A 27,683-nucleotide genomic window follows, 5' to 3' on the forward strand; every position below is an offset into this window, starting at 1 on the left:
AGGGTACGAAGATATAGATTGAGTAGAAAAAGAAGATTTTAAGGAAACTTAAAGAACTGTTTTGTGTCATGCACTCCTATTAGGACGTAGTGAACTTGAATTATACCATTACCTTGTTTTGTTTAAAATTTCAAAGTTTGAGGAAACTGAGTTAGAACCTTAGAAGAATTATAGTAAGAAAGAGTCGTTTGAGTATTCTTATAATATTTTAAAAAAAAACTACGAGTCAACTATCCTCTTTCAATCTTTCCATTTATGAAGTTGGTTGAAAATCAGAAAACATCAGAGTGACAGAAAACTGGTGTGCTAATGATATTTCCTAGCTTTGTTCATCAAACCATTTGTTCAACAGTGAAAAATCTTGCAAAAGTTTTTAAATATAACTAAACTGGTTGTTTATAAATGTGTTGATAAATAATGATCTCTTTTAAATGAAGCTGTTTGTTTCATTAGGTTTTATCATTTTCAAAATTTACCAAACAATGAATAAAATTTGGGTAAAATTAAAATGATTTTTAATTAATACAAAATTGATCACCAAAATCTTTTTTATTGTTGGGAAGGTTTGCTGTGTCATCACGAAAGACAATTTAGGGAATTAGCTTATTGAAATCGGTATTAGTAACTCATAAGTTTAACTATGAATGGAATTTAAATTATTATTATTATTATTTATTATTCTAATAAGGAATGAAGGGTAAATGCATGAGTAGTGTTATTGAATCTACCATTTGATCAGAATGTAAAATATAAAAATCCACTTTGCATTTACTCCAGGACTTAAAATAATTATTTATGCACTAACAGTTACAAATAGCTTTCAAAAGAGAAATGTATAAAAACAAATCAAAGTTCAATTACCAAACAAAAGTTTTCAATTTAACTCGTATTCATTCGTTCATGTTTTATATAACTAGTTTCTCTTGGTTATAAAGTTAATTTTTAAATAAAATGTATCTTAGGGCGGAAACAAAATTTTTAATTTTATTTTCATTCTTTTTTGGCAATGAAGCAACTGCAGTAAGTCACACACAATTATTAAAAATATTCCTGCTAATATTTTTGAAAAAATTTATATAATGTAATTATTAAAACTGAGACTAAATATTTCAGAGAACTTATATTTAAACAATAATCTAGCTAGCTTAAAAATAGTTATCTGTTTATTTCATATTTATAAACTATTTTTATACATTTTTGTTTAGAATGTTTGAAAAATGAATTATATAAACCCACTACCAAACTTTTTAATTGTTAAAATTCATATTTTGAGTGAACTGTGAGAGTACTAGTACTTTTACTTTTCTGAATCAAACTTGAGTTTAAGATTGAGATCACTAATGGGAATTTGGCATTTATTATTATATTTTAAATGATAGTTATTAATGCCATAGAAAAATGTTGAAGATTATTAATATTATAATCTTTCTAGGAATGGGAAAAAAACATATACCCAAATCAAATTTTGCCTCCTTTCTATGAAGAAGATATTTTTTCTATAAGAGAAGGTAATAAAAGACAAATTTTTAAACATTATTTATAAGTTTCGTTTAAGATGGTATGTATAAGTATAAGATGGTAATGTAAGAGTTTTTATAGAGATGTACGTAGATGAATTAGTACAAGATCGTAACGCTTCACAATTCTTTACAAGCAACGGAGTTAAAAAATGGCAAACTCTAACGATTGGGGGAGACATTTATTTAATAGGTGAGAGGAAACAAGGAATTACATTAATATCCTTGAATAGAAGACAAAATAGTTTATTTCAAATAAATGAGCTGCCTATAGGTAAATTACATTTTTACTGTTTTTACACTTAATGTTTTTGTTACTATAGGATATATTAACTTTTTAAATATTCTGTTTATTTTTTAAATAAATAATTGTTTTTTTGTTTTTTTTTCTGGCACTGTTGATTTTTGGAAAAGATCAAAGAACGAAGCCATAAAAAGAAAATAAGTGTCATGTTAAAATTGGAATGTGGGGGTGTTTTCAATCTCACATTAGCAGTTCTGATGAGATAACATAGTTCCCGATGGTACACGAAATATGTTTTCGATGGATGAATGAAGTTTTCTTGTTTAGGTGAACTTGTGAGCGGGTTTGGGGTATTGGTTGAAAAGACCTAGTAAATGGTAGATCCCCGGTCCATTGCTACTATTTATTTAATCGGTAAAATACAAATAGAAAAGTACGAGCTTCCACACCCTGTCTATGACTTCTAACCCAGATATCTAATTTAGTAGATGAACTTTAAACCGATTTCTTTACTTAACTCTTTTAGGTGAACTTATTTTCTTTTTCGGCCCATCAATATTTAAGTTATTTCAGTTATATTAATTTTATTATAACTATTACAATTATCCCTTTTTCCAATATTTTGAAAATTTGGTCTCACCAGTTTTGTTTTCATTGTTTTTAAGTGTTTTTTTCTATTGTTCTAACAAATTAATTCCAATGCAAAACTGATGATTCAATCTGTTACTTCAGATTTCAATGGTGAAATCAGCACTTCAATTGCATTTAAAGCATGGTCAAATCAACACCAGAAATTTGAGGCTTATATAATAATTGTTCAGCAACCCTCTACAAATTCAGTCCAATGGTTTAGGATAAATAATTTTAAGCTCGTAAGTAATACATTTCAATCAATTCAGAAGCGTTCAAATTGTCCAGCACATTTTATTTATAATTTTTTCTTTGCTTTTGTATTATTTTATCAGGAGTTAGTAAGCAAATGGACTCACGACTTCACAATAAAAAAAATCATTCACACGGAAGAAGAAAATAATTTAAATTTCATTTCATTTTTTGAGTGTTTTGAAGAAAAGTGTTGGTTGAACTCTTATGCTTACAACTTCGAACAAAGTACTCCTCATATTTGGTAAACATTCTTTTATGAGCCATTATCAATCTGTATCTAACTATATATGAAACGTCCTTTATTTGGTGCAGGCTACTGGAGAGACTTCCTTTGGAAATGCACACCGTCTCAATAGCAGTGGTGGTCACAGACCATGTTGGCATTATTGCTACTGTACAGGTAATAATTTTTTATCTCAGTTAAAAATTCTATTAAAAGCGATCACAGGTTATTTCTGTATACTAATTTAAACTTTAAATTAAGAGTTATATTCATATTTTATCTTTCATGTAGTCGGACACGAATGGCCTCACATTATATATTTATAAAAAAAGTTGCATTAAGAACTGTAGATATAAAGAGTACGCTAAAGTTTCGAGAATAAATGCTACTAAAGTAGAAGCTTTCAGCGCTTACGGTAACAAGTACCTAGCAGTAAGTGGTTCTCCATCGAAATTAATATCTATCAACAGTGATGGAGTATTAGGACAGGTCACTTCACTCTGTAAGTATTATTATTATTATTATTATTTATTATTATTATTTATTATTATTATTATTTGTGCGCATAATGCATGATACTTGTAGTTGGAGGATGCTTTCTGGGATTCCAATCGGAATTTTAAAACCTTTTTCTGTAAAAAAAAAGTTTTTTGATCCTGGTTAGCTTACTTCAACGTCCCTCACCCGAGACACCTCTTTCTCTTCTTCTCCAACCTCTACATCTCTCTTGGAAACTCTGTTGAAGATCGTGTTCCCAAATTCTTCCAGTCTTGTCTATTTACTTAAACCAAAACCACTGGACTTGCTTATATTTCCTTGCCAATCCTTCCCTCTACCGTTCTTACAATGTATCCAAACCAACAAATATGTGGCTAGTTGCAACGATCTCGGTTATCGGCTTTGTACACAAGTTTCTTTTTATAACCAAAATATATTCGCTAAAATCTATTTCTGATGAAATTAAATTCCAAAATTTAATTCAAATCTTTACAAACAAAAAGTTTAAACTTCAAAATAAAATAAAATAACTAAAGAAAGGGTAAAATGAAGAAATTAGCTGAGTGGTTGGCGAATACTGGATTCCAACCGGTGGTTCGAATCCATCAGCAGGAATCTATGTAAAATATTAATGTATACAAAACAAACAAATAACTAACTAAATAACATGCATACATGGTCCTGTCCTCCTCTAGTGTGTGAACAGTGTAGAGGCTAAATAAATAAATATATTTATAGCAAAAATATCCTTGCATTCTAAAAAAGCAAAAAATTAATCATTTTTTGATGTCTTCTTAAAAAATTATGTTGTGTTCAATTTAATTTGAAATTACGCAATGGAAGCTTGTAGTTTTTTGTGATTCTAATAGTGAGTTTTCTTAGATGGAATAACAGAATTAATGGTGATAAGTTTTCCAACAAATCGTGAAGATGTAATTGTCTTAGGAAAAAATTCCTCCAAAAATGTAGATGTTTATACATATTCAATAATAGAAAATGCTTGGTTGAAAAGAATATCGCCACCCTGCCTAGAAAGCAATGATGAGCAAACTTACAATCAAGGTTCGTACGTCTTGACCTCTTTGATATTTGGTAAATGATTCACATTTTGCTAAGTATTCGGAAATACGTATGTTCACATAACATGAATGTATTTTTAGGAAACATCAGTGGAGCAGCGGAATGTTTAGGACGTAAACAATGGAGTGGAGCAACCGCAATATTTGCGAATGAACTTCCTACAATTGTATTTCCCGGCAAGAAAATTGAAATTATTCATGTAATTTGTTCACTTAGAAGTTCTTCAACAACACAGTCTTCTATTGACTATGTGTGGCTCACCAAACTTGGACATCAGTTTCAAGTAGGATCTAATTTTTGAGGCAACAATTAAAATAATTTTATTATATTTTAGGGTATGATTAAATTACCTGCTAGATATACCCTTCACTCTTGTAAAAATACAATGTAAGCTTGACTTTGTAGAGGATCCTAAAATTATTTATAATATTAGTTAAGCAATAAGTTACATTAAATCATTTACTCTTCTTTCTTTTTTGGCTAGGATTTTTCAAGAGAAGAATACCGTTTTAATGGGATTATTATTGATTTTTTTTTAGGATGGCTGGCGAAGGTTCCAAACTGGCTTGGATACTCTGTTACGTACATCTTCAAGAAATCACATTAAATTAGGGGAAAATGAAATTAATTGGAACAGTGTTTGCGATATGAATGAAGAGCTCGACAAAATGACAAAGTTACTACATACTACAAGATTGAAATTGAATTCAATTGATTGTTCTAAAGAAATAAAAAAACCATCATATGCGAATGAAAGAGATGCAGATGTGAAGAATGGTATTATTGTTAGGTAAATAGTTTTTTTATGCTGTCAAACTACTTTATGTGAGCGATCACGGTTTCACTTCTTCTAAATAAATTTACATTAATCACTCTTCCGCTTGTGCTTTATGGACTGGACTGGAAACTATTTGACAGCCTCAAATAAAGGAAATATGCTGAATTACTTGGAGAGTTGTTGTGGATGATTTTCCAACCGCTAAAGCAAAATTGAAGAATTAATAAACATCTTTGGAGAACCAGATCTTGTGTCAACGATAGAGTTACATCGATTAACCCCTTAACGTGCACGCTCGAGTTCCAAACTGTGCACACTCGAGATAATTCGAGCGGCGTTGTACATTATGCTGCTATAATTTTTCACACTCGAATATAATCGAGAATTGAAAATAATGTGAAAGCAAAGAAAAACAATCGTTTTATTGATATTTATCATTTACATGGGATTGCAAGCTATAACACTTACTTAATCGTATAAAATATAGCGTTTTTTTTCAAAAATACTGTGCATTAAGGGGTTAATTTGTCAATTTACATAGAATAGAAGAGCAAAGGGACCTCAGGAAAGCATATTGGTTAACTCTGTATCAGTCTCAAGGATGACCGGGATTGCGGTGATTACAGGACCAGAAAGATGACAGTGGCGGAGAAAAGTAGGTGGAAGGATATCTCTAGTTATAGACTCTTGCTGGAAGTGGCCAAGGTTAAAAGTTCACTCCGGACCACGTAGAGACGTGGAAAGAAAGAAACAAGTGGATTTAAAATCCTGAAGATATATGCTCCTAGTTTTCTTTTGGGTTCCCTATACCCAAATTGTTTTTCCATCATCAACTGTTGACTTATATTCTAGAGATGTCATGTCAGTGTTGTTTATGGGTTTCTATAGGAACATGGATGCCAAAAGAAGTCCAGTTTACTTCCTTCTAAGTTTAAAATCAGATATCATCTAAATTTTAATTATAGAAGCAGTTCAGCAAATGTGGTTTAATAGTTTAATTCAGATGTGCAGATTCTATGGTTTATTATTGTTATATGGAACTTCTCTTTATTGTTATTCATTTTTGGGTCCATTAATAGCTAAGGTCCCGTTTAGATTTTGTTAGCGCCCGTTTGTGTTTATTATTGATAAAAAAAGCTTTTGTATTCAATACTTAAAGAAATTATTTTCTTTAGTTACAGAGACTTCAAACAAGAGTTGGAAGAAGATACTGACAAAATAAAAGGTAAGCCAGCGGCAAAAGTATTGAAAGTATTACCCACTCCAATTACCCAATTAAATGGGGCACCTAAATTTACCAGACATCCATATTATACTAAGATTTCTACAGATATGGAAGGAGATTATGTGGACAATGTAATATATTTTCATTTTAATTTACATTAGAAATTTATAATTAAATTTTGTTCCATAAGATAATTATTTTTCCCAAACGTTTAACGGGAAAATCACTAACAATTTCGCATCTGACATTGTTATCAAATTGAGTCAATTTTTAAACCTACTTTTTAAGTTAACCAATGTTGCAGAAAATCAGAATAAAGTTGATTTTATTGAATAAATAAATAATAAATAACTATTAAGGAATTTTTTGATCATAACTATAATTTATCCTTATTCAAATTATCAATTAATAATTTATTTTCAGGAAAATTTGATATCGCCTCTGCACGCCGTCATTCCAAAAATGATGCATAAACAATTTTGGCCTTCTTTTTGGAAGAATGAAGAACGTGTGAAAAAAAACTGAACTGCATACTAAACGACTCTGTTACAGTTATGTTTGTTGCATTAAATAGTAGAACATATTATTAAAAACATAATTGTGCATAACTCACGATGATATTAAACGAAAGTTAAGTGTAACTTAAAATACGATTAACTTCTTTAAGAAAATCGTTTTTGCTAAAAAGTATAAACTGTTAAATGATATTTAAAATAAGAATGCCAATGTAGGCCAAGCCTCACAATCTTATAAAATATTTTAAGCTGACTATTCTGTCATATGTAATTATTTACTATGTAAATAAATATTAGTAAATAAAAGAAAAGGGATTGTAACATGTTATTTTTGTTTTTATTTGAATATTTCTTTAAGTAAAGTGACTTAGATAATGCGAGATTTAGATGAATTTTGGATCCTTTTTTAGGGTATTACTAATTATAAGTAACCCTAATTTTTAAAGGATGTATATACTGCGCACCAATAAAAATTAACCAACCAGAGAACCAAAGTTGCAGGGCTTGAAATTTTCACATTTTTCCTAAGAGTAGACGAGCAGCGTAATCACCTTTAACCCGCCCTTGATGAGGTACCATAAGAGGATATAATTTACCTCATTTAAATCACGTTCCGTCGTATTAATTAGTCGAGGAACCAAGCTGAGGAGTCACATGATTTAAATTCTTAAATAATGGAAAATAATCATGAACTTGGTTATTAGATTAGCAGAGTAGTTTCTTTGTTAGATCAACTAAAGGGTGGAAAATTTCTGAAGTGTTTTTTCTGTTAACCTGACAACTAGAATGCTCAATGTTACTCTGTTCTGAAAAGTAACTATCCTGAAAAGGCTGTGAAGGTGGCCTTTATAGACGACTACTTGCTCATGATATCTGGCAAGAAACAATTATTTATCAGGTTCTTTTGATTCAACGCTTATTGAACTTGTTTAATAGAACAATATTAGAAGATTATAACACATTAAAAAGAGAAGAAATTCATTTGAACTGTAGAATTTACGTGTGTTGGACGCTTGCGCTTATACATCCTATTGATCTTTAAGTTTAACTTGCTAAGGCTCATCATGTCGGGCAGTGGTATTACAGACAGCCGACAGGGTGCGTCGCAAGTTCAGTGTAATGTGTTTAAATTACGAACGTTTTAAATATTTAGTGCTCACTGTATAGAGGTAGGATTTAGTAAAGCTTAATTAAGTAAGTTATTTAGTCAAAATATGATGTCCTAAAATAAAAGCTCCATTTGGAATATTTTTGGGTAAGAATGCACTTTAATTTGCGATTTGTTTCCTCTAGTTCCATATTATTATTCCATCTACATATTCATGAAACATGGAAATGGGTTGATTATCTTGTAAATTTTTGCGATTGTTTAGTGGGATTAATATATCCCTGTAATAGAATTATATCTAAATATTCAATAGTTGACATAATATCTTCACCTTATTTCTGTATTTTTTCACTGTCTATAAACCTCTATATTTCTAGAAACTGAATTGATTCAAACATACCATTCACTATATTATGTATTTTTAACAACTACAAAAAACAGGTAGCACAACGAATTATTCAGAAATAAATTACTCAGAAATATATTAGTAAAAGATGAAATTTAAACTACAAAATTCTTTCAACGAATTGGAATTATTACTAGACTGATTATTTTATGAACTAGATGAATTAGAATCGGCAAAAATCTGTTTTTAGAATTATCTTCCAACTGAATGGTTATTCTTGATTTTCTGTAGACCGGTTTAAAAAACAATTTTTTTTTTCAACTAAACGAACATTCAGTGCTTCATATCAAATTTATTTCAAGCGTTTATTGTTTTTTTTATCGAGAAAGCTTATTTAGTACGATTTTAGAAGGGTGTTGAGACACCTTTTTAGGGCACTTGGCAGAATTCGGAGTTTTAAATAAATCAAAATAAAACTTCTGCAGCTTTAGATGGGGCTTATTATTTATATAAGACAGTAGGCTGGAATTTTAATGTCAAGCGAAAGCTATTAACGAAATAAAGTTAGCTACAAAATTATGTTGACAGCTTTAACTACACTATCGTTTAACTGTTTCAATTAAAAAACACATTAAAGCTGAAGTAATTGAAATTCAGTTTTCAGATAAGAATTAAGTCAAATATCTTGAAATATTAGTTTTCAAAGTATATAAGAAAGTGTAGTAATACTTCAAGCCTGGTCTTGATGTGTTTCTCGCCTCAGCCCTCTCTGCCCCACACTAATACATCACTATCACCTTCTCTCTTCAACAGCCCTAAAATCTATGACGGTAGCCAACAGTGATGATAGCCAATATTAAATACTGCTCTTGTCAGTTTTAATTAATACACAAATAGATTTTTGTTTGTTTATCAGAGCCGTAAAATTACTTATTAGTAAAGAACCATCATGGAATTCTAAAAAAAAAAAAAAGTTTGTATTGAAGTGTTGGTTTGCCGAAGAAGACACAATAAAAACTATCTACATATTATAAAGATAATTTCTCTTTTTTAAAGTTTTTCTAAAACAAAAGGTCCTCTTTTATGGATCATGCTACTATTAAAGCCCATTGAAAACAATGCTAGTATTTTAAATTTGAAGAAAATTTGGAAACTAATGTACAACTCTTCAAGATACTTTTCTTTTTCTAAATTTTCTCGAAAAAACTACATAATTTTCATCTTTTAACTCGGCAGGCTAACTGGAAATATTTGTATGAATTATTATTATGTTAAAAAAGTATGATTCTAGAAAATCTACTTGGCAATAAACTTGCTGGGGTACATAGATGTAGCTATCTATCCCCTACACACGATTAGTATGCATCAGAGGGCAGCTAAACATTTTTGAAGGAAATTACTATTTAGACTTTGATAACGAATGTTCTTTTGCGAATAAAATCAGAAGTAACTTATATGTAATGTTTTATGTTTTAGTATATCACACTCCTCTAGGTCTACGCTATCGGAAATTTAGAAAAGTAGCCAAAAGCCTACGTTGTATAAAAGGTGAAACAATAAGTGACCAACGGAAAGATAGTAAAAAATAATAATTAAATAACTAATAACTATTAGTAAAATAATAATAACTATTGTCAAGTAAACTCACTCTTCCTCTCTATTCTTGTTTCAAATTTTGATAAAGATGAATCTTTAGAGTGCTTTTTGAAATATATATTTATATTACTGAAAAAGAATATATTCTGTTTTACAACTCTATCAATACTTTAAATTGAGTTTAGTGAAAAGAAGACGAGTGTTTGAACTCCGTTTTTCTACCTGTGGAGGACAGAACTCAAAGATAAGACAAGCAAAAAGTTTACTGAACTAGAAATGACTAAGAATACCTTATGTTTATCAATAGTTATTCTCTAAGTCGGGCGCCAACCCTAATCAATTTCAGATTGCCCTAAAAGGTTCAAGGTTGTTAGATGAACTATTTTTAGATAGCATTACTTTATTTTTATAAAATATTCTTTTTTCCTCCAAATCTATTTCTTTTTTTTCATTCCATTGGTTTTTGGATTTCTTTTACTCCTAGTTTATATATATAAAATATTTATTTGTGTTAGTGTGATGTATATGTACACTCAGAAAAGAAAACTAGCTGAATTTTATGTGCCGTTGAAAATATACCTTAGCGCTGAAAATTCTTAAAGTGAAAGTACAACTTAAATGAAATTTTACAAATTTTTAGATTTTTCTCGATAACAGATTCAACGATCACTATTTTTAGAGTGAAAAATGTTTCCCTATTTTAACATGAGTTGTTGAAAATAAAATAACTGCAGAAAATTACATTTTCATGTAAAAATCAGAGGATTTTTTTTTTTTTATCTTGTTTTCTCTTGTTTATTCGTTCGAAAAATAAATACTGATAGAAAATTTGCATTTATTTATCAGCTTGTGACAAACGAAGTGCACTATTTGTTACAAGATGCGTTACAACATTTGACATAACTACTTTTTATAGCAACAATTAAACAACTAGTTACAACGTATAACGGTTACACTATTTGTTACCTACTTCTGAAGAAAGTGCCTTAAAAAAAGAGTGTAAAGAAATAACAGAATATGAAGATCCCACAGTAAAAACTAAAGCCAGGTTAAAACAACATCGTCTGGAAAACAATCCTTTAAATAATTCAAATCACCAAAAGGTGATGTCGATAAGTCCTGCTCAAGTGAATCTATGCAGGAAAAATATATTTAGGAAGATGTAAAAAGTAAATCTAAAGCGAAGTTAGAAAAGTGAGAAAATAAATTTAAAAATGAAAAAATGAAGAAAGGAAAAACAAAAACGCTGAGAATAAAATTAAAGAATTTAGTAAAGGATGAGTAAGATATCTGTTTAAAGCAACAAGAAGACGACTGAGTGAAGATGAAAAAAGAAAGTTACCAAAAAGAGGAATTGAAGATGGAGACAGCGAATCTGTTGAAGTAGGGAGAATGCAACAAATATGAAAAAGAATGACAAGAATAAAGTTTCTGTTAATAAATTTTGAAAAAAAAATTAAAAATTGAATAATATAAGAAATCTAACCGAATTCATAATTGTTTAATAAAAGGTTTAATGTACAATTTATGAACAGGGATTCTATCTTTAGATGAATACATTATGTAGGTGTTAACTTAGATATGCAACATCATTATAAGATTTTATCACATACTGAAGAGGATATTTACCTTCACTCAAATGAATAAAATAGTTGCCTTTACCTTGGGATGTCCGTCATGTGTTTTGAAAACTTTATTTCGACATATCTGTACAATAATAATTATTGTATTCCTCCGCTATTAAGTTGTTTTCTTCTAATGTTATGTAATTGTTAGTATGTTATCTATCTGTGACTGCTCATCCACAAACACCTGTACATAGTTATAAAAAAAAAGAAGAACTATCAACTTACTCTTCAATTTTGATAATTCTTTGATTTTATTTTCTTTCTATCTGTCTCCACGCTTTCTAACATCTATTATCAATTACCTTCTTCCATTGGTTTGACTGATGTTTCATTCTATTGCTCAATAGTTCAGACAAGAAGACCTTCCTTCCGCTTTATACTTGTAACAATCTCTTCTAAGTTACAGTATTTCTACTTTATTCTCATCTTTGTGTCAATTTGATTTGGTTTTATTTATGTCAGTCACCTCCCAACTTTTCTATTTTTTAATACTTAATGTGAAACAATATTTTTGTTCACTATTCTCTACTGCTTGCACGTGTTGGAGACAATCACAAAGCATCTTGCGTGTAACTTAGTTTCTCTTAAAGCAGTATGCACGATTCTATGTTTTTATTTCAAACAAGTTTTAGACCGTTTTAATGTCACTGAAGAAAATTTCTCGGGTTGTATGTTTTTTTCGTGGTGAGTGTCCACTCCATTGTTCTTTGCTTATTTGTTTTATTTCTTTTTAGAGGTAAGTTAATATAGAGATAATTGGCTCGCGGAACCTTCTCAGTGCACTGCCGGGCTCACAGACAATGTAATCAGCTACTTCCAACACTTCATTACCGGACAGTGATCTAAGAGGGCTTCTGGAAAAAGAAAGTATGAGGGTTGCACACCTGGATTTGAACCCAGGTTCTACGACTATTAGATTCTCTTTGCTCTAAACTGAGCAAATCCCTTCCTTTATTACATGGCTGTTACGGGTAAATTCAAGATGTAAAGAAGAATCATCACTCAGCAATCAATCCGCGAGAAAAATCACTTGCTGACTAGTGTAGTACGAGTTGGTAACAAAGTCCAAATCTCTACCCAAACTGATAATCTACCTCTGATGATGTATGTAAGTCCTAAAACCAATCAAGGATACAATAAATATAATGATGGATAAAATCAAAGATAAATATTTTTTGACAATATTTTAGTGTACAATATCAAATTAACTTTACAGTTAAATGACCTGAAAAATGCAAGTATTTTTTTAAGTACAAAGTATAACAGAAGAATCACCACGAATAAGGTAAATTCATTAAAATTTACCGTTCAAATTACAATTATTAAGATTTCTGCGGAATTTAAAGGTTTCTTTTATTAAGAATATTTGTAAAAAGAAAAAAAGTGTGTTTTTGAATAGGTAGTTTAAAATTAACCAAGAATTATGAGATGTGTTGAAATAGCAAAATGGTGATTTCAAATAAATTGTGATATAAAATATTACTACACTACAATTATAACCATAATTAATATATTGTCATTCATGGTGTCAGAGGCTGATATCGCAGATTGATGTTATTATTTTCTTCTAATTAATTAGTTGTAGTAATGCTTATCATTAACTTGATTAAATATACAATAAATCAGTTAATTACGTATTAACATTGAAGAAAAACCAGGCTAATTAAAGGATATCAATGACAATTTTTTGTCGAAAGATTATTGCTTACACAATCATGACGAAAATTTGATCAGTTGTTTAGTACTATCTCTGAAGGTCTTTATTTCAGCTTTTAACTAAATTCTTTTCAAATTATAGGTTTAATTTACGCAAATTATTTAAAGAATAGTGCAATTAAATTTTAAACAGAAAATTAGAAAGCTAGACGAACTGGAAGTTTCTGCGATTTTCCCTTGTATTTTAACTTTCATTTTCCAAACGAAGGCTACCCTGTATGTTTGCTTTAGCCCTGTCCATAAATGTATATGGCAAAGAAAGAAAAAGTAGAAATCTAGACGAACTGGAAGCTAATCCGGTGATTTTTTTTTTGTATTTTACCTTTGATTATCCAAATGAAGCTACCATTGGTTGTTACATCAGCTCCGGCCATAAAAACAGGTAACAGAGACAGAAAAATATGTAATCTAGACGAACTAAAAGGCAATTCGGTGTTGTTCCCTTGTATTTTACCTTTCATATTCTAAATGAAGGCAACCCATTATATTTATTTTAACCCTGGTCTTAGAAGCAGGTGACAGAGACAGAAAAAGTAGAAATCTAGACGAAGTGGAAGCTGATTTGGTGTTTTTCCCTAGTATTTTTACCTTTCATCTTCTAAATGAAGGCAATTCTTTACACTTTAGCCCTGGCAACAACTACAGATGCATTTCTGTATTGGTATGCTTTGTACAATCTTGAGTATATCAAACCCAGCTTCTTTGGGCTATTAAAAAGTTTTAGCATTAAGTGCATTAAGGCAGCATGAATAATTTAATTTGGTTTATTTCAATGGTTTAAGTTAAATGTTCCAAAATTGAGTAATTTTGAAATAATAAAATACTACTGTGAAACACTATAATAATACACAAATTTTATTTTTGCTCTTTATAGGTTCGTTAAGGATTTATTAACATGTCTAATTGACTAATATTGTCTTACATTAGACACTAGTTTCTTGACCAGGTAAAAGAATGCGGCCGGCTACTTTGTAAAACCAATGTGGGGGAGTTTCACCATTTTTGTGGAGGTGAATGAATGATTTATTTATTCATACGAAAATAAATTTTCTTTAGTAAAGCAGTTAGGGTTTACTAAAGAAAAAATACATAATAAATAAAAATAAAATAAACAAGAAATAGAAATATTTTTTTAACTAAAAAAAAAAACAAAAACAAAATACATTTGACCATTAATCATTGTACAGTTTGTACATGTTATCTTAAAAGTACCGGTATAATGAAATAATATACTACCACATTTAAGAATAAAATACATAAGAACTGTTAATTATGACAACACAAACTATTGAACATATTAGGAACAAACACTTTTGTGGACTTTTATCGACTTAGAATGTTTGATTAACATCAAGAGGCAGTAGATGACGAAATATTCTTTTAACAACTAAAGATTTAGAAAACAAATTTAAATCATTCTTCAAAAGCATTCATTATGAATAAAAGATTCAATTAAATTTTCCACAGTACTTGAGGTGAGTTTAAGTCATGGCTAAGGTAAGCCAATATTGATTGCCAAGTCGTCTGCATGTAGCGGTATAAATAATTAATATTGTATTTTAGAAAATGGGCATCGGAATATGCTTATCAGTGAAACCACTGACTAAAAACTTATACAATGTAAAAATGACATTTCCAACGTGAATTTCTAGTTCTAAAATTTTACACCGATCAGTACTTTTACCAAAAGTAAATTGAAAAGAATTTTAAAAAGTCCCCAAACCATTTAGGTCTTTACTAAAATTACAATTCATTTTGGAGGAGTGAACTTATAGATTTTTTTTAAAGCATGTTTTTGTTTTAGATTTAGAACTGAAGTGAAAATGTAAAGATTTAGAAAAGTTTCTAGTTTCTATCATGACTCGACATTAAATGAACTGTCAATTACTTTCACTGTGAGATGTAAAAATAAACAAATTTATTATTTATCTGAGAGAATTGAAAGAGCCAATTGTTAAATTTGGCATTGTTCATTAAATAGAAAGTTGCAAACTAATTTTTTAAACTACAAAATTTGGAGTTAACAAAAAATAATCTGTTGTGAATTATTGGCCTACTTTCTTTTTTTACAATTATTTAAATTCTAAATGACACATTAAAAATTTATTATTTCATGAGGATATTTTACTGTAAATATTTAGCTACATATGATAAATATCAGGCTGACAGAAAACTGTTATCTGCTTGGCTGCCATAAATATATTAGTTAGGCTTGCCTTTAATTACAGTGGAATTAAAGAAAATGGATGTAGTTAAATAATTCTCCTCTTTGAATGTGTATTCAAGTTACATGTAATGCCCTCAAAAGCCCTTGGAAAATGTTTTGAATAAAAATGATTGTATACAACTGAATAAATTGCCATTCCCTGAGACTCTTCTCAAAACCTTTTTTTTTTTAGGAGAGAAATTTTCAAATGTGCATTTTTAGATTAAAGAAGTTGCTTAAATTATTTGGCCATCGTCATCTCAGAAACATGCCCATTAAGAATGTAATTAAAATTATGTTGTATCACAAATTAGTGAATATTTAACAAAAGAAATTAATGGAAAAATTTCTCCAGCAAATTCTTCCCCCATGAAAAAAAAATTCTGAATGCGTCCTTTTGCTGAGAAATCCATTTTTTTTTTTTAGTATTTTAGTGCAATTAAATAATGCAATGATATTACCAAATTTTATTTAAAAGTTACATTAGTTCACTAACAAAGAAAAAAAAGATTAGTGTTATTCGAGTTGCAAGTAGAATGTGACATAGTAATGTGTTGCAGTAAGTAACTCGCACGTGGCAGTTAGGATGCAGCTGGGACTACACCAGATGTTCCGTCTGGCCAGGTTCTGCGGCCGGCACTCCGCATTTCCTGGCCGTACACCCCTCCGACTAGGTTCTTTATGTCCAATCTTTTTTGTTTAATAATATAATTGTTACCCTCATAGTACAAAGTAATCATTTAATAATACTGCAATTAATAATAATAAAGATGTATTTACAATTTAATGCTGGAAATTTAACATCTGCCTGATTAAATTTAAATAAATAAATAAATTGTGTTGATTCACCCGCGACTGTTTCTTACCGTAACTTAACTAAATGTTCTTGAAATTTAGAATTTATACTAAAAAGTATAATTCATATCTACATAGTATATGTTCACTTTGACAAGGGTACTATTGAAGGTTGTGTACAATCACAGCTCCTTCAGAATCCCTTTTGACTCAAAATTCCCTGAGAAAAAATTCTAAACCAAAATCACAGATAAATCAAACACAAGTTATAACTAAGTTCAATTGGTTCTTTGGTAACCGCAGAAATTTAAAGGAATCTCTACACAGCCAATCTGGATGCTTTCACTTCTGTTTTATTTTATATTCTTTCAATTTGAAAGCATTTTGGAATAATATCTACTCAAATAAGAGCACTTACATTCAAATTATTTTTCTTCAAGTATGGTATTAACTTATGTATTTAATTTAAAGCCCTAAATATTTACTCTAATACGTTTTTTAAAGGAAAGCCTACCATTTTCCAAAAAAAGTTTTTTTTCTTCATTTTTTAGGGTAAAATGTTATAGATCTACATGCATGGCGAAGTTTCAAAAATGGGGAAAAAAACCGTTAGTGCCGTTTTAGAGAAACTCACTCCGAAAAAACGATTAAGTAATGTTGACTTTCATAAAATCCTTCTTTGTTCTTTCCTAAAAAGGAATTTTAAAGGTGATAAGAGTAAGGTGGTAAGGAGAGTTGGTGAGAAGTTTTGTTAAATATAATTGCTAATTAAATATGAAAAAATCAGATTATTAAACAGTAAGCACAGAAAGATATCCATATTTAATTTAAGACTTTCTGATAAGGATTAAAAATAAGTAAATAAATAAATCCAAAAAGGTGTTGACATATGGATTGCACGGGTCTGAATGTATTTTCTGAATGTCGTTTCTGCAATTCCAAGAAATTTAGTCATTATTTATGACGCATAATGATTTCATGCTTTGCTGTTTATTAGCTATTACTAATATTATAGATAAGAGAAATAATCAATAATTATTTGTTCATTAATAAATTATTTTTGCTAACTTAAATTCTATCTAAATAAGTGGTAGGGATGTACCATATACTCGAGCGACACTTGAAAGAAAAGCTACCCACAACCATTCAAAAATAAAATTTCCTCAAAAAATTTGTAAAATAAATAGAAAATATCTGATCTTCCACCGTTTTCGCTTAATAAGGTATCCAGTCACGTACACTCTAGCCCTAAAATTTAACTTTTACTTAATACTTACACGAAGAAAAATAATGTCATATCTTGTTTTTAAGGGCATTTTCTTACAAAGTTTCAGTTATTGAGTAATTTCATTTATTGACCTTAATTGCCTATTACACTATTTTTCTTGTAATTAAACCTTTATATTTAAATGAATGTCAATTTAATTCCACCAATTTAAGACGGTCTATTTAAATATCTTTTTTATGAATTTAACCTCAGTTAACAGATGTTAAATTTCTGAATAATGATGTTGCGTATGAGTGAGGCAATTATAACCCTAGTAGGCTTTTTTCTTCAAAGTAAAAAACTATATTAATTAGAGACAGTAGTTCTCTAGGAATGGCTGATTTTTGCATACCTCTTCAGCCTTTGCTACCTCATTTAAATATAAACAATTTAAAATTCCTTCATAAATTAGTTACTAATCTTTTTTTGGGGGGGGGGCATTAATTTTTTAGAACCAACTGGAAAGCAATTTCTAATTATTTTTATTCTTGATAACACATTTTTCGTAGATCTAAACACATTTATTTGAAACATATTTTAGTGGAAATTTATTTTAAAGTAGATTTTAATGGTGTTTACTTTATGTTTAAGGTTCGTTTTACAGAATACACTAAAAACTAAACCAATCTAAAGAGAATCTTGTAAATCGAATTCCTGGCCTTGTTTGAGTAAGTACGTGGTCAATTTAGGCTAAATAATGGATTTTGTTTTTTTTTGGCTCAGGCCTGACTATTTGCCTAAGGTGGCTTCACTTCTATGGCTTTTCCATCGCTGTAAAAATAGTTCCTGGGCCTGGCAAAGTTAGTTACATTGTAATTCGCTTTTTTCCTGAATGTTCTGGTACCGAGATCATGTGTACACAGTACTCACCAAAATGCCCATGAAGGCAGGCGTACAATTCTTGAATTAATTTCTTTGACTTAATAACCAGGAGAGCCACCTGGATGTTTGACAAATTTACGACACTGATATAGTTTATCATTTCTTATAATCTCAGAGGCGGAAATTTATTGCAATTTGGGTTCTGATTGAAACCTAGTTTCCCAAGGCTTTCCAAGAGATCATATCCCGGATTAGCACCGCAGTCTCTAGTTAACCCTTCTTCTGTCCTGGGCCGTAGGAACTACACAGAGTTAAAACTAACTAATGACTAAGTAATTATTAATTTTTATTTGTAGGTTAAAGAGATCATGCCACATAATTTATTTTTTAAAAGCAATCTCATAAATAAAGTGATTGTATTGTAAACTATGAGAAATAATAGTTTTTAAATGGAAAAGTAATGAATTTACTTTTCAAACCAAGCCCCCAAAATTCTGGGCGCGCCCCTGATGTTTTGATAGGTAATACGGAAGGGATTCGCTCAGTTGTTACCGTATTGGATCTCTTGTATGAGCTGTCTGCCATTCGCTCCGGTGATAAACTGTTTTCTGTAACGAGATCCTCTTTGGAAGCCGTCTGTACTCTGAAAAAGTTTCTTGGCGCCGACGACTGCACATGTCTTAAACTGAAAAATTAAAAAGAAGTAAATTGAAAACATTTTTAAATAATTTAAATCAATTTGGATATTACAGTAACCTAAAGTGCAGTACACATAGTAGGTACGATAAAAGTTTAAAAGGCAATAAAGCAAAAATAAAAATCACTTAAGAGGGTGCCTCATGAACAGCACATGGCCTCCCCTCCATTCAAATATGTAGAGACAGACCCCTACTCAACTCGACACGCAGCAGTGATCCATCTCCATAGGCCACTGGACCATGTTTCGAATACCGGCATCCTAAACTACTATAATAATATTCACGTTGCATTTACCATATGATTTGTTTTTTGAAGTAAGTTGCAGAATTGTTTTTGTGTTCGTTATCTTATTGATTTGTTCAGTTTTATGGATTAATTTATTTGTTATCAAGTGTTTATGATCATTGTTATAAAAGTGTAGTGTTGCAGTTTTTTATTTTGTGCATTATTGGAGTTAGCTGAAATACTGAAGGGTTTTAAAAGGGTAAGATTAAGTAGTAATAAAGTTATTTTTGTTATGCTTAGACCTTTTTTAATGCTCTTTTTTGTCAACAAAAGAGTTCAGTTAATTTTATTTCTGAATTTTTATTTTTATTAGCTACTAATATTACCAGCTTATTTTAAAAATATTTCAACAGACATTTATATATTTTGTCCAGAATCTCTGATCCCAATCCAGTTTGTTGATAACCTAGTTTTAGTCGTAATTTTTTACTGAATTAATCTCATTAATTACATTAAAGACAATAAATAAAACTAACTAGTAATATAATTTTGTTGTTGTTAAATGTTTTAGATTTTTGGATAAACTTTGATTAGAAAGTAACTCTAAAAAAGTTACGAAATCTGCGATCATTAAATATTATTTGGAACTCTTGGATATTACTTAAATAAGTATCTTATTAACGATTTTTTCGCACTTAATGAAAACATTCTAGCCCGCAATAGGAAAACTTTTAAATATTAACATGGAGAAAAAGGTCCATAAAACAATAAAATATTGTTGATCAATTGATATAAGCAACTTACGATTTTCATTTTGTATCCTTTTCTGTAATCCTAACAGAAATTGGATTTTCTTTTATAAACTGGCTCTGTTTTAACACGTGTGATTAGTTAATCAAGTTTTTACGAACATAATCACATCATGACAATGGTTAAGTATTAAAAATAAGAATAAGAATTATCCCTGATTTTTTATCAATTTTTATTTCGAATAAAACAACTTGCTGAAATTTAGTCTTTCTCTCCGTAAGTCATATTTGCGTGCAGATCTTTGTAGTATAAATGAGTTATCAGAATTTAGATATATATTTATCAAAACTGTTGGAATAAGAATATGTATAGTTTTTGATAAATTTAAAGGAGTTGTTCTCCACGTGAATGTATGTATATGCCCTTAAATATAAATGTTAGCGCATTTTTTGGCGGTTTATCAAATTTATTTGATGCTGTAAATTCACGCTGTTCTAAACAGATTTAAAGAAGTATTTAGAAACATTTATCACTCCCTAACATCAGATTACTTATTTGAATCATTTTTGGTGATTTGTTATACAAATTTAAAACCTACAAAGCAAAATGTGGGTCTAGTTTTAAACATGCTATTTCAGAATACTGTTGCATTACACCATTAGTCTTCTTTTGAACTGTTATTTACAAAAAATGCTTGTCAAAGAGCGGTTTTATTATGAGTTCTAACGAAAAACCTGTTTTGTCCATTATTTGGTTTTCGTATTGCCCATAAAGGAATCAGAATAAAGTTACTTCGATAAATAAGAGAAAATTATAAATAAAAAAGCGCTGATTACAGTTATTGTACAATGTCCCAATATTTTTTCCATCCTAAAAAAAGTCATACTATAGAAGAGATTAACATATGAAAAGGCTCATAAGTGAGTTATTATCAATATCAGGCAAGTTTATTAACTCTATTTCATAAATAGAAATCAACTTTGAAGTATCTTTACAACAAGTTGTATTTTAAATAAGCTCTAGAAGAAAGGTAAAAGGTTTAGCAAACATTCCACTTAAGACAACAGTAAAATGTAATTTTTAAGATTATTTTTCGTATAATGTACGAAATATCACGTCAAAAAATTTGTGGTAATTCTTTTACTCTTATTTTCACACATTATCGCTTTTCTTTGTAACATTTTTTGTGAAACATATTTTAAGGAGTCCTGTACAAAAGTTTCCTTTCAAAATTTAGTAAGATCTCTTCTCTATTAAAGAGTAAAATAATTATTTAGTTTCAATTAAAGCTGAGTAAAACTGAATCACATTTCCTACAAGATTTGTAAAAAAGAGAACGAAATTTAAAGAGTTAATCGCAGATTTTGTTAAATGTTTTAAGAAGATTTACAGCTGAAGAAAACAAATTTAAAATATTTTTTAAGTTTTTCTTTGCTTTCTTTAAAATAAGCGATTTTCTTGTAAGCATATTAATAATTTTATTCTTTAATAATCTAGTCTTCAACTTTTAAGCTAATTTATAGTTACCGGCATGATTTATTTTTTACTGACTGCAAACAAAATTCATCCTAAAAAAAGCTCGGTCAATATCGATTTATTGGTAGTTATTTAATATTATTGTTAAGTTTTATCCAAGATGTCGGTTAAGGTTTGAGAATAATAATGTGAAATTATTCGAAAGCATTGTTATATTCTTTTTTCTTTTGTTGTTTAATTCTAATAGGAAGTAACCAGTCATGATATGGCAGGAAATAGAAACCCTTTTTAACAGTTGATAGTAAAAAAAATGTGGGCTGTAAAAGGAAGATGATTTAATCACAACAATAATTCATGGGCTTGAATTTTTAAAAAAATAAAATTATGTAACAACTGGCCGAGAACCTGGAATATATTTATACATCTACATAAATAAAGGTGGGACAAATTCAAAGAATGAAGTACATGAAATTGTGAAGAATTACTTGATAAGAGTTGGGAGTTTACAACTGCAACTCGTACATAGGGCGTGTGTCTGTCTACAGGCAGACCAGCTGGTGTCGTTTAATTTTTTATCTTTTTTTTCTCCAGAGATTCCTTTTAGTTGTTTTATTTTAGCAACTTCATCATTGTCTTCAGATATACTTGTGTGAACTAGTGAGGTAATTGTTTAAATATTAATAAACTAGCTGGAGACAGAAAGATATTTCGGAGAAAATGGTCCCTATTTTTAAAATACAGGAAATGATTTTTATGACTAAGCCATTGTTTAAAAGGGATAACATCCCCTGCATGGGCGTGGTTTATAACAAATGTGTTATTCTTTTCTTAGGTACTTAGAGCTATTTCTTTTTAAGCTTCTTTCCTTGCAGTTATTTTAAATCTGAAATATAAACACTATACGTACTTTTTAAGCACATATGTTTATTTCCGATTGCTAAACTTTATAGTTTTAAAATTATAAGAAATTAAGTTAACCAAAAACAAAAAAAATCACTGAAGCGATCTTTTTATTAACTTTTTATGAAAGTCTGTCAACCGTGAATTACTTCTCTCTTGCTTTAAAAGAAAAAAACAATACAAAAAAATGATTCCTTGTCACAGCACTGCATTTTCTTTATGTATGTTCACAACGGTACAACACATGTCCATATATATACAATATAAAAAACCTAGAGAAAAACAGTTATAAATATGTGTTGACGTTACATACAAGTTTTGCTACATATTCACAATGAAAAGAAATTTCAAGTCATTGGACGGTAAAACTTCAAAGAATTATTGGAAATTTCTTGATAAAAATAAAAAGTAACGCCCTTTATCTTTGTAAAAAAAGTAACACTAAAAAAGAAGTGAACTCTTTGTTATCAAAAAACCTTAGATGTTACACGGAGAATGTCAATAAAAGTAAACAGTTACATAATAAATAACTGCAATGATGATTTAATAAATTTAAATAGATTTAAAAATTCTTTTATGAAGTGTGCCGTATAATATAATTTTGTATAATTATTATCTTTTAATATTTATACAGTAAAAGCTCTTTATTCGCGGGGTATATGTTCCATAAATATGCCGCAAATACAGAAACCGTGAATATGGAATGTAATTTATATGAACTTGCCACTACAACTACCCCATCAGGTTCTTTAAAATGAGCGTAAAGATACTTTGCCTTCTCCCGGACCATTGGACCACTCAGGGGCACCCTTTTTTGGTTGCGGTCTTCGATCCATAATGACAACGCCACTTCCATTTTTTCTATTGCTGGATCACGAACAATTTTCGCTGACAGTGAAGTTGAAGCTACAGACGACGATCTTATTTTATCTTCGGATTTTTTTTATCGATCGTACAGTTGATTCGTTGACATTGAATGAGCGTGATATGGATGCAAATGACTCTCCAAGGCGTAAACGATCAAGCATTTCTATTTTCACTTTAAGCATCTCTTGGAAGAACACACACCAAGTTTCAGCCAGATCGGTCTATTTCTTTGTGTTTGGCATTCGTTTGAATCGAGGAAGTCGAGTGATTTTCAAAACATGGACGAAAAAGAATTTCGTGTGCTGATTAAACACCACTTTATGAAAGGCAAAACGCCTCAGGAGACTAAAGAGAAGCTTGATAAACATTATGGTGACTCTGCACCTTCGATTAGAACAGTTTGTAAGTGGTTTCAAAATTTTCGGAGTGGCCATATGGGCACAAGTGACGCTGAACGTTCTGGACGCCCTGTTGAGGTTACTAATCCAGAAATCATTGATAAAATCCATGATATGGTGATGGATGACAGAAGAGTGAAGGTGCGTGAGATTGCTAGTGCTGTGGGCATCTCGAATGAACGGGTACATAATATTTTGCATCAACATTTGGACATGACAAAGCTATCCGCAAGATGGGTGCCACGATTGCTCACACTTTGACCAAAAACGAAATCGTGTGAAGTGTTGCAAGGACGGTTTGCAGCTGTACCAGAAGAATCCGCAGGACTTTAAGCGTCGTTTCGTCACTGTGGATGAAACATGGATACATCACTACACTCCTGAGACCAAAGAACAATCTAAACAATGGGTTACCAAGGGGGAATCTGCGCCAAAAAAGGCGAAGACCGTTCCTTCGGCCGGAAAAATTATGGCGACTGTCTTTTGGGATTCGCAAGGAATAATCCTCTTCGACTATCTGGAAAAGGGTAAAACTATTACAGGTGCATATTATTCATCGTTATTGGACCGTTTGAAAACCGAGCTGCAAGAAAAACGCCCACGATTGGCCCACAAAAAAGTCCTTTTCCATCACGACAACGCACCAGCTCACACCTCAGCAGTTGTGGTCGCAAAATTAATGGAAATAGGGTTCCAACTCGTTTCACACCCCCCCTATTCTCCAGACTTGGCTCCCTCGGACTACTATTTGTTCCCCAATATGAAGAAATGGCTGGCGGGAAAAAGATTTTATTCAAACGAGGAGGTGATTGCAGAAACGAATGGCTATTTTTCAGACTTGGACAAATCCTATTTTTCGGAAGGGATCAACAAACTAGAGCAGCGTTGGACGAAGTGTATAAGCCTAAAAGGAGACTATGTTGAAAAATAAAAAAGGTTTACCCCAAAAAATTAAGTAGTTTTTATTTTTGCACGGACTTTTCAAACGACCCTCGTATTATCATAGAGTACTTCCGCGAATATAGGAAGTGGGTCGCATTTTTTTAATCCGCGAATAGTGAAAACGCGAATGAAGGAAGCGCGAATAAGGAGCTTTTACTGTATTTCTAATTGCTAAAGCGTTTAATGTAATTTAGTGCATGGTTTGTAGCTGGCAAAATGTTTAATTTTTTGCCTAGAGTAGGGTAGCTGTAAACAAAAGAGCTGGGACTTTCAAGTATCTGCAGCCCTCGGTTTATAATACTTTGTTCGTTGTTGGTCTTTTAGTATTTTTTTTATTCCAAAAATACCGAGTTAGATGAACTTCTGTTTTGATTCATCACTTTTGGATGAAACTATGAAAATAATTTTAAGGAATTGTTTATGGATTAATTAGGATGAGCTTTTTTGTTTACAGCCACGCTGTGCACTTGTAATTATTATAATAAGAAATTTTGGGAATAGCACTAAAAGCCAAATATCAAAAGAGAAGCTAAAAATTGATGAGCATCTTGATATTTAAGAATAAGTTTTACAATAATGGGTCAACCGTAGATGGTAGAAAACTTTTTTAAATAAACATACCAACAATGTGTCATTTTTTCACGTCAGTTTATTTTTTCGTCTTTTTTATTTTTGTTTTTCTAATTTCTTTTTTGGTAATCTTAACTAGAGCAATGATTCAGGAAAATTGTTGCATTTTTTATTTTTGCAGTCAGTAAAGTAGACATTCACTTTTAGTTCTAATTGTGGGCACACTTTATATAAATTCTTTGGTATCTTGTTAGCTTATCCTATTCGCCTAAACTTGTTTTGATTACCACTTACAAATGAGGTTCTCACCAGGATTTAGCTACAAAGTAGATTCATAGTTTTTATCTATTTACTAGAATAATTGGTGACACACCATTTTTTTTGGCATTTGGAAACTTTTACAATGGTTACTTTTCCGAAGTAACTGCTCCTAAATCCTGACTGTATAGGAAAGGGCTTTTTCATTCCTTCAAGTCCTTTCTTCAAATTATATAATGACTATGTTTCTGTAGTGTTATCAGCAGAACAATTTAATATTTTTTTTTTTTGCGTTTATTTGTGCTACAATCAGCGCATTGGCGCTATAGGTAACAGTGATAACAGAGTAACAAGTGGAGAAGTTACCCAGTGGTTACACTCCAACACAATAGGCTGTAAGTCAGCCTCTTTACTTGAAAGGAGATCACGAGGCCTCTGTCTCTTAAAGCGTCTTGTCCGGGTTATCATGAAGAGTTCTAGGAGAAAGATTTTGAGGTAGAGGATTTATATGAGATTGCAGGTTGAAGTGGAGTTTTCTGTATCGTGTTTTCAGCAACTTGTGTGATAAAAGGGAATGTTAAGGTCAGTGTCTATAGTTCAGGTTGGAGACATAAAATGGAGCGTTTACAATAGTTCGAAGTATTTTAGATTGAAGGGACTGAATCCTTTGGAGAAAAATTTAATTAAATTATGAAATAAATTATAAAATGCCTTTCAGAAAGAAATGAGAAATTAAGCTTGTTTTGGCTCAAATGTACGCGAGCTCACAATGTTTAAATTTGATTTAAGTTTCTATAATTGTAAAACTGTGCAACCTAAAGTAATTATGCTAATAATTCATAATACAAGAGCATAATACTTCCTACAGGATGTTTGGAAAATTTAGACCCTTTAAACTGATTAATATTTTTGCCAATATCTGCCTGAATAAACCTTTTCGTTTTACATAATTTCCTACAACTTATTTTTTATCGTGTAAAATGATCCAAGTAAGAAAGAAAAAAGTTTAGCGAAGCCCTACTTTTTCCTTTTAAGTATGTTACAAACAATATAAGATATAGTTTACACAAATAGGAAGCCCTTCTTGTCTGTTTGGTTTTGGAATGTTTTCGTTAAATAAAGATGAAGGCAACTCTTTTTTTATAGTTTTTGTTTATATCGGTTGTTTTTATTAGTCGCGAACAACTAATAGACCTTTCAAGATTAAAATTGAATGTTATGTTGGTTGCTTCAGGAAATTTACAGAAAAATAGAAGAAGTTTGACAGCCTGCTTCTCTGATAGAGCATTTTAGATATACATATTGTGCCCATTTTGGTGCCGATCAAGACCGTTTATTTAACAGCATCCCTTCCAAATTGAGATATCTAAAAGTGTCACAGAATCTGGGAGGGTTCTAATTAAAGTTTATTCTCCTGCAGTATCCAGACCAGGTGTCCTAATCTACCTTGGAACTTCCTATCTCGCAGGATCTGCAGGTATCCTCAGATGACCTCTAGTCGACTGAACCTCTTAAGGGAGCCTTCAGTAAGTAGGCACTCTATTTTCACTCATACCAAAGTATGTCTCAGAACTCGTCCGGTTATAATTGTCTAGTTTCACCTTCGCAAATCTCTTCACAGGTCTCTTCTATCGACTGAAAGATCACTCCATAGCTTAGTTCAGTTTACTACCTCTTCCTTCCTGGTGCTTCTCCTGCCAGAGCTTGTCACTAATCCTTCTGAAGTGTTTGTGCTCCAAAAGGATGGATACAGCAACATTCTTACCTCCTTTCATTTATTTGTCTGAGATTGGCACACATTGTTTGTGTCATACCATATTTTTATCCCATTTTTTAGATTTCGCAAACTATGTTTAGTGTCAAAGCATTTTACAGTCCTAATAGTTTTATTAGCTGCAATTGGAAATTTCAAATACGATGCAGTTTTACTTGGTATAATTGAATGGATACTGAACGCATTAAAAAGGAAGAATTGTTAAAAAGTAGTAAAAAACCAGTCTTTTCTTCATTTCACCAAGGAATGCCATTTTTAGGGATGTCTCTTACGTGTATTGGGTGAAATAATTTTAGAAAGGTTTCAAGAAAGCTGAGAAATTGAGCCCTTTTTAAGAATTAATGGTAAAAATACCCAATTTTCGGACTTAGTTAT

General features: G+C 30.6%; 2 protein-coding genes and 1 long non-coding RNA gene across 7 annotated transcripts in view; 2 read left to right on the plus strand and 1 right to left on the minus strand.

Annotated features, from left to right (window-relative positions):
* The first annotated feature begins 864 nt into the window (after positions 1-864).
* On the plus strand, positions 865-7,293 carry fs(1)N (female sterile (1) Nasrat). Of its 2 annotated transcripts, none has more exons than XM_074124844.1 (12): positions 865-1,020; positions 1,433-1,508; positions 1,600-1,791; positions 2,494-2,633; positions 2,727-2,887; positions 2,959-3,046; positions 3,161-3,371; positions 4,250-4,429; positions 4,528-4,730; positions 4,987-5,237; positions 6,401-6,581; positions 6,874-7,293. In XM_074124844.1, exons 1-12 carry the CDS (start codon positions 952-954, stop codon positions 6,973-6,975), a joined length of 1,854 nt encoding a protein of 617 aa, XP_073980945.1. In that variant the 5' UTR covers positions 865-951; the 3' UTR covers positions 6,976-7,293. The 2 variants fall into 2 exon arrangements, with proteins under 2 accessions (XP_073980945.1, XP_073980946.1); XM_074124845.1 differs by having other exon boundaries at positions 6,401-6,450.
* Positions 7,294-8,041: 748 nt separating this feature from the next.
* Positions 8,042-27,683, plus strand: part of DAAM (disheveled-associated activator of morphogenesis-like protein) — a 189,109-nt gene continuing 169,467 nt past the window's right edge. The window contains exon 1 of one of the 4 annotated variants that reach the window (XM_074124838.1): positions 8,042-8,159. The gene's annotated coding sequence lies outside the window, so the exon portion shown is untranslated. Of the gene's footprint in view, positions 8,221-19,377; positions 19,633-27,683 lie in introns of those variants that run through there. The other 3 variants (XM_074124836.1, XM_074124835.1, XM_074124840.1) reach the window with 3 other exon arrangements.
* On the minus strand, positions 11,498-17,840 carry LOC141452565 (uncharacterized). The gene is made up of 2 exons (XR_012457452.1): positions 17,638-17,840; positions 11,498-12,758 (listed from the first exon to the last, which is right to left on the minus strand). It is a non-coding gene; the product is annotated as an uncharacterized lncRNA (long non-coding RNA).

Source organism: Rhodnius prolixus, unplaced genomic scaffold (assembly GCF_049639745.1).
Source record: "Rhodnius prolixus isolate KJV_2025 unplaced genomic scaffold, Rpr scaffold_3, whole genome shotgun sequence".
NCBI lineage: Eukaryota > Metazoa > Arthropoda > Insecta > Hemiptera > Reduviidae > Rhodnius > Rhodnius prolixus.